This window comes from Antechinus flavipes, chromosome 2, assembly GCF_016432865.1.
Source record: "Antechinus flavipes isolate AdamAnt ecotype Samford, QLD, Australia chromosome 2, AdamAnt_v2, whole genome shotgun sequence".
In the NCBI taxonomy this organism is placed as follows: domain Eukaryota; kingdom Metazoa; phylum Chordata; class Mammalia; order Dasyuromorphia; family Dasyuridae; genus Antechinus; species Antechinus flavipes.
The window spans coordinates 628,766,877-628,780,275 of record NC_067399.1 but is presented as its reverse complement, the minus strand read 5'-3'; the positions used below and the strand labels follow the sequence as shown (position 1 = coordinate 628,780,275).

The following is a 13,399-nucleotide window of genomic DNA, read 5'->3' as shown; positions in this document are numbered from 1 at the left end:
AAAGCCATTGAATTAAGTACTCTTACCTTCCCCTTCTCCCAAAATCTAAGTGTTTCCTACTCTATCCCTCAAGATTGTCAATTGAAAATTGTTTAATCAGTTAATCTACAGTAGATTTTTAGAAAGGAGTTATAATAAGGTAGTATTATGACCCCTCATGATGATAAATTAAGTAAATACCTGTGGGTTTCAGAATTTCAGAAACACCTATGACACTCTCTTCTCCAAGTACATAAAGAACACAGGAGGCAAAAGTTAAGCCACTGGCTTTTCTAAGTCCTTTTGTTGTATTTGTGGGCACTTAGTTCTTCTTAGATGTGGGGTAGTCTTGTTACTGGGGTTCTTGTTGAGCTGAGATGGAAGTCTGTCCTTTAATTACAATGATACAGACCCTGCAAACACCTGATTCAGGTATGCTATTTCATGTAGCAATAAGGAATGCAATGTCTGCCAGACCCTTTGAAGTTGGAAAGCCTTCCTCCAATCAAAGGTTGTGATAGAAGGGGAAGGAAGATCTAGTTAAAAAAAAAAAGCCTCTCCTTTTCCCCTGACTCCCAGGAAACATTTTCTATTTAGGGGATGTTCAAGAAGCCACATCAATTTCTGAAATTCTTCCTTCTCAACTCACTTTATAATTGATAGACTATTCCTGGAGGTGTGACCCTATTTCCAGGCTACTGAAAGAGACTTCTAGTCTCTTTTACTGCATCCAATGGATTTTAGTGACTTTTCACACTTAGTGTAAAGGTCTTTTGACTGATGAGCTAAAAATTGTTCTTATTTGATTTAGATATCAAAAATAAAAATGAGGGTGGAGGTGGTTTTAAAGTTGTCCACACAGAAGCTTTTATTTTTCTGGGAGGTCCTAAACACCAATTGATGGGCATGTATCGCTTTTAGATAGACAGTGGTGAGATAAGAAGAGAAAGATTTCCTTCCTTTCTTCAGCTAACTCTACTTTTATCATGGGCTTAGACAGTTTTGATTTTTCTGAGAAGTTATATGGGTTATTTTTAGTACAATGGAAAAGAAATCTGGGTCTAGAACTAGAGGACATGGTTCAAATCCAACCTCTGATAATTCACTTGCTTTTTGAATTTAGGAAAGTGATTTTAGCTTCCTGGGCCTCAGTTTCTCCTTCTTAAGAAAAGAATTGGATTAGATGGTCTCTTCCAGCTCAGATTTCTGTTCCTGAGTCTTGATACAGACTTTTGTGTGAAGTATGGTTTTGGAAACTCCTGTAGGAAAGTGGGATGGGATGAAGAAAAAAATCAGGAAGGAGAGGTATTGGGAGACAGGTACTGAATTGTGGTTATCCTTGTGCCATTAAAGGAGAATGAATCATTGTCCTGAACTGTTGTGATGAGGGTATCTTTTCTAACTCTTTGCAATTAAAGGAAGTATCTTATAGGTCCGTCTAGAGACTTTATTTTCCAATGGTTGGGTGCTTATCTTGTGTGTAACACCAAGGTGGGAGAACAGCTGAAAGGCAAAGCAGAAGCAAACGTCTTGAAGTCCAATGTTTTCTTTATCTTTCCAGCTCTCCTGGTAGCCTTGGGTGCCTTTGTGACTGTGATCCTGCTTTATTTTCTGGGACTCCGTGTGTCAAAGTAAGTTGGATTGTGTTCCCTTTCCTTTCTGTGATGTGCAGGGGCCATTCTACCAGTACCTTGCTGATTAATTGCATAATTAGTTAGAAGCCACATGTTGCTGCTCAGGGTGTTTTTGGTCTAAAAATATTTTCATGTGAAAAACATTCTAGAAGCTAAAAATATCCCACCAGCAAATGCTCAGGGTAACTGCCTTTGCACTGTTTGCTCTCAGATATGGCTCCATTTCTTGGTGGGTCTTGAGTAACAGAAAGAAGATAGGTCAGGTCTTGTCTTGGATGATCTTAGCCATTGAAAGCAGGAAAAAATTACCCCTAGAAGAAAAATGGGCAGGGGGAAATGTTGGTAATTCCTCAGATTATTACTTGCACCCTCTTTTCCAGTTCTAAACAACAAACCTTCCTCTATAATCAGGCAAAAAGTCTTTCTCTTCTTTTTGATAGCTTCTCAGGACCTATACCCATTTAAAATTTTTTTTCTCTGAACTAGGTTATTGCATCATGCATAGGAATGAAACTACAATGAGGTCCTTCGTTCATACTTGCAAAGAAGTACAAAACAGGAATAGATCAAACACAGGATATATACTCAAGAATTGTCTGCCTTAGGGTAGCCATCACAAGGGAAATAATGGGATTAAATACACCCAAGTTTTTTTTTTAAAGGGGGCTTCTATGAGTTTTATTAATTAATTCATAGGACTCCAGAGCTGGAAGGTTCAACTTTCTCATTTTGTAGGTCAGGAAATCCTTGAGATATAAAGTAGCACATTCAATAATATACTGCTAGTAAGTGACCTAGCTGGAATTCAGTTCCAGGTCTTTAATTTTCAAATCATTACTTTTTCTATTATGGCACACCATTCATTCATTTATCCATCCAACAAACACTTATTGTTTATTTTGTTCAGTATAATTGAACATTGTAGAAGAAAATTAAGAAGAAAACAAAGTCCATATTCTAAAGGAATTTCCCATCTATCAAGAAGGAAAAGGCATTAGATATACCAAATAACTGGAACAGCGAGATGGTACAGTGGATAGAGTACTGGGTTTGGAGTCAGAAATACTCATTTTTTTTTTGTGAGTTAAAATCTGGTCTCAGACACAGATTAGTTGTGTGACTCAGGACAAGTCACTTAATCCTGTTTGCCTCAGTTCTTCATCTATAAATGAACTGGAAAAAGAAATGGCAAGCCACTCCAGTATGTTTGCCAAGAATACTCCAAATGGGGTCATGAAGAGTGGGACTTTGCTGAATAACAACAAAACACAAATAACTAAACTACAGAGCAGAAGTGCCTACTACAAGAGAGATGCTGATAATGATACTTTATGTATGATAGGGATTCTACTAAGAATTTTATGTTATTTTACTTGATTCTTACATCAACCCTGGGTAGTAGATACTATTATGATCCCTATTCTGTGGATGAGGAAACTGAGGCAAATAAAGGCTAACTGACTTGCCCTGCATCACATAGCTAATAAGCATCTGAGGCTGAGCATTTGAACTCAGGTAGGACCTAAATGCTATAGAAGATGAAAGAAAGAGAAAGGATTCCATCTGGAGCTTTCTCTCTCTCTCTCTCTCTCTCTCTCTCTCTCTCTCTCTCTCTGTCTCTCTCTCTGTCTCTCTCTCTGTCTCTGTCTCTCTCTGATTGATAACTTCAACAATCTTTGAATTATGTTGGATCCTAAAGGAAAGATAGAGCTTCATCAGAAAATAATGATAGAAAAAAATTTTAGATGGAGGGAATGGCATCAATAAACAATTATATACTAAACACCTACTATGTGCTAAGAGCTGGAGATCCCTATTCACAAAGAATTATATCCTACTGAGGACATGAGCAAAAATATGAAATCAGGATCATGGGATGTTTGAGGAGCAGCCAGTAGTTCCACTTAATTGGAACCTAGTGTGGAAAGCGTGGATGATAACGCTAGGAGTAACTTGATGCAGTGTCAGAGCACTGAGGGCCTTGAATGCCATTTAGGACCCAATGGATTTACAATCATTACTTGACGTCCCATCAGCTGCAGATGGTTGATGAGAATAGGGATGACAGAGAACACTGCCATTTTTAACAGTGTGAAAACTTTTTGCAGGCTTCGCTGTACTCAGGACTGCTACCATCTGTTCCAACGCAAATGTTTCCCTGGGATGTTTAATCATGTAAGTAAAAAAAGAAAATCTCTTGTAACTCACTTCATCTCCATTAAGCTCTTCTTTGGTTTGAACACCTGCTTAGTACCAGCTTGGATGGCAGAGCAAAGGTTTGTCCATGCTAAGAGGCTGCAGTAAAGAAAGACAGACATGATTGAGAGCCATCTCTGTGTGATTTGGAAGCAATTGATCAGATATTTGTGCCTTGGTTTCCCCATCTGTTTAAATGGAATGTATTTTACTAACCTGAGATCTCATGAGTGGAGAAGGGAGGGAGCAAAGGAGGGAACAGCTAGTGACTGGGAAGTACTCTATGACTAATTTAATTTCTTTTCAACACATTTTTTATTAATAGTTATCATTTATGTAGAGCTTTAAGGAGTGCAAAGTGCTTCCAGATTTTAATTCATTTGATACTTATAACAAACCTGTGAAATTGATGCTATTATTACCCCCATTTTACAGCCAAGGAAACTGAGATTTAGGTCAAGAGTTTGCTCAAGATTATGTAGCTAGTAAGTATCTGAAAAGGATTTGAACTCAGTTCTTCCCAATTCCAGATCCCACACTACTTTTATTAAGTACTGTTTTTATAAGGCAGTAAGGATATAAAGACAAAAGAAAAAAAAACTTCCTGCTCTCAAGTTGCTTAATTCTGATAAGGGCATAAAACTTGTGAATAAAAAAGCAAATGCAAGGAATATGAAGAGTAATGCAAAATAATTTCCAGGAAGAGAGATATTGAAGGTAGGAGGTGTGATCAGGAAAGACCTGCTCTCCTGTAGGAGGTAAGACTGTACATTGCAGGAAGACAGGAAATCTAGAGTTGGAAGTGAGGAAAGAATGCCTTCCAAACACCTGTTCAAAGGAGTTTCTTTGAAGACTGAGTCAAACTGTACACTAGAGAGCATTAAATGGAAAGACACTCTCACAGCTCTGACTGGGAAGTTCATGAAGACCTTGCCCTAATTTCTGTCTCCTTGGTGTGTTGCCTTATTCAGTTTGTGCCTTCCAATCATTAACTCAAAAATAATTTATTTTTTGCTCTTGTGTTATTATGGTAGAGATGGGAATCTTGTTGCCAAGGTCCAACCAAAATCCTTGCTGATAATTGAAGAAAGGCAGTTGGCAGATGATGTGAGGAAGTCACTTGCTGACTATATACAAGTATATTGATTTTTTTAGTACCATTGGGCAGTAACCACTTCCTTATTGTTCTATCTTGCTATCCTGTGACATCATGTGGTTGAGGAGAGTTGGGAATATAATCCAGGTTTGAAGGACAGTCTAGGCAAAAGCCTAGGGTGGGAGATAGCCTCTTAATCTTGGGAGATAGAAAGAAGGTCAGTTCGGTTGGAAAATAAAGTTTTTGAAGGGGAATAACATAAAATAACTGTTTCTTTGGAAATACAGTAATACACAAATATCTATATCTATCTATCTATCTATCTATCTATCTATCTATCTATCTATCTATCTATCTTTGCTTTTTGCTGAGGCAATTGGGATTAAGTGACTTGCCCAGGGTCACACAGCTAAGACGTGTTAAGTGTCTGAGGCTAGATTTGAACTCAGGTCTTCCTGACATCAGGGCTAGTGTGCTACCTAGCTGCCCCTCACAAAAATAATTTCTGAAGATGTTCTCTAGTAACTTTACTTCCTAGAATTGAGAACCAGAAAGAACTGCCCTTTACTCTCCCCCAAAAAACCCAAGCAAAACAGTTGTCACAAAATCCATGCTGTATAATATATTTTCCCTTAGTCCTCATTCAGGTCCTGTGGATTATTTTACAGGCAGTTTTATTAGAATTGATGATTTTCTTTCCAAGACAATAGCAGAGGAAAAGGTGAGGGAAAGGATTGTCACAAAATGACAACCACAAAGACAGACAGCAGACAGTCTGACAGAAACAATAAGAAACAAACCAGTCAGGGTGAAAATCAGATGAAAGCAATGGAGACAGGTACCCCAGAAATAAAACGTAAATGGATTACCATAGAGATTTTCAAGTATTTGAAGGTCTAGTATGTCAAAGACAAATTAATTTATTCTGCTTCACTCCAAGGTCAGAACTAGATTCAATGGATAGAATTTCCTAACAATTAGAGCTGTTCAAAATCAGAAACTACTTCTTCAGGAAGTATTGGCTTCCTTTTCAAAGAATATCTCCAAGCAAAGCCCAAGTGCACTATGATGGCAATGGCCTTCCCGTTCCAAAATTCTGTTCTGGGGTTCTGAAATCTGGATTGTTTCTCTTTTGCCTAAGAACTGACTCCCAAATTGGTCACAACAGAGGTGACTGCAGAGGTCACAACATATATACAACTCAAGGTCTTAGGGAAACAGGGAATAAAAGTATTACCAACAACAATAATCTGAGAGCATTTAATGAGGAGACAGTTAGCTCCTCCTATATCCTTCAATCAGTTCTTAAATTGTTGTATGTCACAGCATAATCCAATCGTTAAGAGTAGAAAGATGTTTGTAAGAAGGCAGGGAAGACAATTTTACATTACAAAAATATTTTCATCCAAAAATTTTGAATTTTTTAAAAAAAGAGTTTGATATTTAAAAGAAATTAGTTATCAGGAATCTTTCCATTCTTCCAAAGATCTAGAGATTCATGGCTTTACTACCAGTGTTTTTGTTTAATTCTGAAATTTATCTTACCTATAATATCTTGAAAGAATGTGAGTTCCTGAAGGTTAGGGCCAGATTTGTTTTTGTTTTTGTACCCCCGATCCTGGAACAGTTCCTGACCCATACTGGTGTTTAATCAGTGCATGTTGCACTAAATGTAAAGTCTCATTCTTTCTGTCCTCTTCCTTCTTCCTTTCTGTTTTGAGTTGGATAATTAATGCACTTCCATTATATCTCCTTAAGGAACTTGTTCTGGTGTACAGGTTTCTGGGTCAGGAGCATACAGGGATGGCATATTACCATTTTGTGGTGTTATCATTCATCAGAGAAGAGGAGGGATTTCTCCTCTTGAGGGGACCTATCCTGGATAAAGAATGACTCTTTTTGTTGGGAAGGCAGTGGCCAGTTTGTGCCAGACTCTCACAGTCTTAAGTTGGGATCCATCTGTGGATTATGTAACATGCATGATGGAGCACTGGGCTAGAGAAAGAAGTAGGGTCCAGGAAATGTAGAGAGATAGGGAACAGCTCATCCTCTTCTTTCCCTTTTCCTCTTTTTTTATTCCTTTTCTATCCTCCTTGGTGCCTCTGAGTCTTGGAGGAAGCACTGACTGATGGAAGAAAGCATAGACTGACATCTGGAAGACCCCCAGGTCACCAAGTCTGCCAAAGTAGAATCTTTCTGTCAGTGATTAAGTGAGTCAGGCTACCTTGTGATTTTTTCCAGTCCCAGGTGTTGACAGCTACCTGAGCATCCTAAGGGATTTGGAGCCAAAATCTTCCTTCTTTCTCCCTGCTCCCATTTGCCTCAGACCCACCTTTCCCCACCTGCATGGGCTGTAAAACACTATGGCCCAGCCAGCTGTGCAGGAAAATGTGGGATAGATCCAGAGCTCCAAAGGGGCCTGTTTCCTCTCTATTCCCTGTCAACAGTCATTTCTGGGAATTAAATGGCTATAGCCAGGGGCCCTTTCCTGAGTTCTTCTCAATTCCAGCATTTGGGAAAGGGAATGGCCTCCCTATGATGGCTAATGTAGGCAAGATGACAATAGTATGCCTAAGAACAAGTCAGCTTCAAGGGCAATGAGATCTAGAGAGGTTTCCTTTACAGTAAAAGAAGCTGAGGAAAATCCCATCATGGTGACTAAAGAAAGATGGAGGTGCTTTAATGGGATCATAATTATAGGGCTTACATCTAGAGGGGGCTTTCAGGATCACTTTTCTCAACCATCTCATTTCATTGATAAAGAAACTGGGGCCCAGGGAAAAATGGCATGCCCAAGACTACCCAGGTTGTACATAGCCGAGTCTTAGAACGATTTCTGTCTGAATCTACCTCAACAAACATCTATGAGAACTAGGGCTGGTAGGGAAACTGAGTTCATATAAGACCCAGTCCTGTCCTCATGGATCTTATGGTTATAATAGGGAAAGAGGCACAGGTAGAAACCTCTAATATACCATAGCATATGAAAAATACATGAATGATAAAATCAAATGTTACAGGAGATCCAAAGGGAAAGGGCATGAGGTTGGTTTCTTTTGAGTTGTGGCTTTAAATTATCTGTTTACACGTTGTATCCTTTCAGGAGAATATTGGCTTCTTTAGTGTAAGGATTAATGTGTGTGTGTGTGTATGTGTATGTGTGTGTGGTGTGTGTGTGTGTTTTACAATCCCCAGAATATACTAGTTGACCATAATAGGTGCTAAATAAATGATTGTCAGATTGGATTATAGCCCAGAAGATATTACAGATGATAAGATGATCCAGAGTGGTAAGTGGCTTGTCCAGGGTCACACAGAAAATGAGTTTCAGACAGTATTTGACCTAATTCCCTAAATTATTTGATTCCAAATCTACTAATATTCTCACTTCACTAGGCTGGATTAAAAGACGGCAATGATTCTACAGGTGGAGAAGGAAAGGAGTACATTCTAAGCATAGGAAATAGCACCAACAAGATCTTACAGATGGAATATATTATTATACTCAGTGGGGATTTTGAGAAATTTATGTTTTACTAAATCCCAGAATAGGATTATACATCTGTAAGACTTCTAGAGCTCACTTGACCTCCGAATCTCCCACCTTGAGTCCCTTGTTGTGACAAAAGGTCCAGTGAGCTGGACCTATCCTCTCCAATCACTACAGAACCAAATACAAACCACTCCAATCATTAAAATCATAGTGTGTCAGAGTTAGAAGGGCTACACAGATGAGGAATCCAAGACACTGTGAAGAAATTTGACCTAGAATAAATAGTATTATGGCTATGTGTTTAAATTGTTATATTTTATGCTTATTATGTCATAACTAAAATGCTGAATTTGGATCCAAGATGTTTAAGATTCAAATCCAAAATCTAACACTTAATAACCATGTGACCATACAGCTCTTTATTATTCTGGGACTTATATTTAAAAAAATCTATCTGTAGATTATACTTCATGGATGTGTGAGCCTCAAAGGAAATCATAAGATGTAAGGTGCATTGCAAATTTTAAAGTACTATGTAACACTCAGTAATTATAATATCATTAGTAAAGGATTTGCAGATTGGGTAAGCCAATGGAGGTGGTCCAAGGGCCATGCTGAAATCCCCTGATTTAGCTATTCCTGAGGGATTCAGTCTGTTACAAGCATTCATTCTGGTCATCATCCCATGCCCTCTGTCTTCAAGAAACTTCCAGATTCTTTGGCTCTGTAGCCAGATGTCTGGGAGACATTTTTAGATTTCATTTGACATTCCAAGTCTAGGACTTACGGGTTTTCTCCCAAGATGTCTCTTGGACAAGTCAGCTCTGCCAGAATGACACTCTTTCTGGATATTTCAATGCTTCCCTTTCCAGACCCTGGGTTAAAACCAACTGCCAAAGCCTGCTGTCAGGAAAAATTCCCAGGCAGCTCCCAGAAAATCATGGCTGAAGGGTACCTCTCATTTTCTTCTCCCTTGAATGAATACATGTTAATGAAGCTGTTCTCTAGGTTTGTGAATTTGTATCCTGGGAAAGTAAAAACAAAACCATAGCTGGAGAAAAAAATTACCTAAATCTCTACATACTGCAAGGGAAACAAATGTCAGCTAAAATCTTATTTCTTTTGACCTGGTCCATCTTCACTCGACTATGGCTCTTGGGATTGACCTTATTTCTGTTTGTTTTTTGATCAGTAGATTCTATTCTATTCTGCATTCTGATGGAAAGCTTTTCAGGGTTTTCTGAAAAAGGAAACTTAGCTGTGAAGAGATTTCTTTCAGACTTGTATGTGTAAGATTTGTTTGGTACCATTGTCCTCTCGGCAGCCATTGTCATGGTCAGAAGGCTCCAGGGGACTCCATCCTGACCTAGTCTGAGATTTTTCACAAAGAAAGCCTACTTGACCCAAGAGTCAGCAAACGATTGTCCCAAATCACAATCGACCTGTCATCTATCACTCTGAACAAGAAAAATGAAGCCAATTTTTTTCTCTCACTGTGTTACTTGAGTGCACTTTGATGTAAAGGTCAGGCTGAACTAGTTTTATGCACCTTTTCCCCCTACATGCAATTTCTTTTTTGTTTCCCTCCTCCTTACCCTGTCATTCATCCTCCTTATCACCTCCTGAATTCCAAAATTCCTTTTGGAATCATGTGCTAAGGTACATGAATTTTCTGCATTTGCCTTATCTCTCCTATCTCTCCTACCTGCAACTGAATGTTCATTTTTAGGAAATAAATTTTAAAAATTTATTTCAAACATGCTTTTCTTTTTAAAATTTGCGTTCCAACCTCCCCCCCCTTACTCCCCTTTTTTCTCTCCCCCATGAATTTTTATTACACAGTAGGCAAACCCCCTCACTGGGCAATGTTCACTCTGCAACCTAAATGTACAGAAAAATTCAATTTAACAAGTGTTTGTTAAGTACCTACTATTATGCACAGTACTGTACTAAATGCTAAGGATGAGAGACAGAGATAGAGATGGAGAAAGAGAGGGAGGGGAAAAAGAGGGGAAAAGAGAGAGGGGGAGGGAGAAGAAAGAGAAAGAGACACGGAGAGACACAGAGACACACAGAGGCAGAGAAAGAGAGAGATAAACACACACAGAGACACATATAAACAAGACACACAGAGAGACAAAAAGATAGATAAAGAGATAGAAAGAGAAACAGAGAAGCCCACATAAAGATAGAGACAGGGAGAGACAAAGAGAGACAGACAGAGACAAAGAGAGGCAGAGAGGAAGACAAAGAGAGAGAGACACAAAGAGAAAAATAAAGAGCCAGAGACAGAAAAATAAAGAGAGAGAGAGAGACAGAGACAGAGACAGAGACAGAGACAGAAAAAGAGATATACACATAGAGCGACAGACACACACAGAGACCAAGAGATAGAGAGATAAAGAGATGAAGACACATATAGATAGATAGAAAAAGACAGAGAAATCCACAGAGACAGAGACAAAAAGACACACAGAAAGACAGAGACTAAAAGGAGGAGAGAGAGAGAGAGAGAGAGAGAGAGAGAGAGAGAGAGAGAAAGAGAAGGAGGGTTGGAGGGAGGGAGGAAGGAGAGGAATAGGAAGGGAGAGAGGGATGGAGGAAGGGAGGAAGAGAGATCAGAAGTGGGGTTGGACATCTCTCACAGTTTATAATCTAAGAAAGTAGAAAAAAATGGTAAACATAGGGTAAGGGAAAGGAAATGATTTGGAGCTAGAAGACCTATGCTGTAACCTTAAGTAATCAGTATTTATTAACTGCCTAATGTGGCACTGGACATTATTAATGAGATGGTGAAGGAGAAAGAGGGAGCTCTTAAAGTTAAGTACCAACTTCCCCTCTTACAAGATATGTTGGACTCTGAGACAGAGAGGCAGATGTCAGCAGTTTCTTCACCTGTTCTAACCCCAAAGCCTCCTGACAGGAAAGAGAGACAAGTTTCTGGGCTGCCTGTGGGTTATTGGCACCAGTGGTAGTTTCCCAGGGGCAGCAGCTGTGATCAGGTGGCCCGTTATGCTAATTAGCAATGACCTAGAGGTCTGGGTAATACATGATGTAATGTTGCAGAGCTTCCCTCCCAGAGCTTCTCTTGGAAGGGACTCTTAGATATGTCATCTGCTCCATCTCAGAAGCAGCCTTCCTCTGCGCAAGCCCTCCCCTCACCATCTCCACCCCCAAACTCTCCCTAGTGTTTTTGAGACTGGTTTCTGGTTGCGAATGAGCCATAAGCCATAGAGACTTGTAGCACTTTCTTCCAGAGGCCAATCAAAGTTGAATTTCAGTTTGAGCAAGGAAAATGTCATTTACTTTTCTGTGCTCCGCCTCTAGAGTCAGGGTCGAGCTTCCTCTGAGCCAGTTAAATCTCTTTGATAGCAGAAGCAAATAATATATTGCTTTTGTGGAATGCTTAAGTCTTTCAACATGTTCTTACATCTGTAAACCGATGTTATACTTACAGCAGCCCAGGGAAGCAATGCGGTTTAGCATCCTCTTCCACATTGATAGGCGAGTAGGATTGTAGTTAGAAGTTAAGCAGATTGCCCAAGATCCCATCACAAATTAGTGGCAGAACTGGGACTACAATCCACATTAAGGGAGTCCTTTCCTCAGGCTCTGAAGCTCACTTATTGTTTATATGAAGAACTTTTCTTCATGTAAGCTTGTAAAATATTTACCTAAGTCAAGTTCATCAACATATCTTTTTGTATGTGTAATTATAGAGTTAGAAAAAGGGATGGAGAGAGTAGGGATTAACAAGGCAGCTGTAATAAAGGTTGAGAATTTGGGCTGAAAAACAAAGGACTCCACAAATAAGTTTCTTTTTAATTCCAGGACAAAGCTCTCTCCAGTCAATGGTTCCTGAGGTGTTAAGCAGTCCAAATGGACCACAAGTACTCTTTGCTTGAACCCAGCTACATCCTCCTCAGGGAGAAGACTTACATTTTTTTGCTTATTAGCATGTTATGGGACACCAGGGCAGAGCTACATATCCTGGCAAGGGGAAAGGACTAGAATGAAGCAAAAGTAAGCAATGGGAGAGAAAAAAATAATATAAGCATTTGGGACATATGTTATTACTCTAGAGCTGCCTTTTGATCTGAATTGGGTTGTGCTGGATGTTATGATTTGACTTTAGAATGATAGTTCCAAGGTAAATTTCAATTTTACTAAGTATCGTCTATAGAACACTGTACTAGACCCTGGAGGAACTACGATGAATAAATAAGATACAATCTTTGCTTTCCTGACTTAGTAGAAGGATGTACACACTAATCATAACACAAAATAATAAATGAGTATCTTTGCCAAGAAACTCCAGATGGGATCACAAAGAAAATTGATTGAACATCAACAACAAAATGAAAGTTAGTATCATCATCATCTCATTCTTTGTTTCTCTTTTGAAATATTTCAAGACTGAGTTTCTATCCTTCTATTTTGCTTTTTTGTTTCATGTTTTATGAACTGATATTCAAATGAGTAAATTAATATCTTGTCTATTATATATTATATTTGTTTATTGCATATTGTAATTGTATATATTGTATAAAGATTGAAGCTTGTCTTCTGCAAACTTACTGACAGCATCTTTGAGACAGGACCACAAGGATCACATGGCTTTGTTCTGTTCCCATGTAATTTTTATTTCTTCTCCCAGGTCTCTAGATCTTGAAAGTTTTTTATGCTTTGTAGTTTGGAGATGATATGGTAACACCCATTTAAAGTATTAAGATTTTTTTGTGTATCAATGTTATGTCCAGGCAGTCACAGGCAACAGTTTTGTCTGCTGTGATGTAGTTTTGGAATACTTTATTTGTTGAATTCTCAAGAATAGTTGGGGATTTCTATGTGTAATCTGAGTATTTGTCCCCTATTAGTTTATAAGGGATAGTGAGCTTCTGTTGGATAATTCATCTATTGGGTAGGTAGCTAGGTAGCAAAGTGGATGAAGGGAGGGACCTGAGATCAGAAAGACTTCAGGTCAAATTCTCCCTCTAGAAG

General features: G+C 38.8%; 1 protein-coding gene across 2 annotated transcripts in view; it reads left to right on the top strand.

Annotated features, from left to right (window-relative positions):
• The window catches only part of LOC127551861 (heparan-alpha-glucosaminide N-acetyltransferase-like), a 428,410-nt gene that overhangs the window by 125,218 nt on the left and 289,793 nt on the right, over positions 1-13,399 (top strand). For both annotated transcript variants that reach the window (XM_051981996.1, XM_051981995.1), the window contains exons 5-6: positions 1,541-1,610; positions 3,722-3,788. In XM_051981996.1, coding sequence (XP_051837956.1) covers positions 1,541-1,610; positions 3,722-3,788 — 137 coding nt within the window. The remainder of the gene's footprint in view (positions 1-1,540; positions 1,611-3,721; positions 3,789-13,399) is intronic.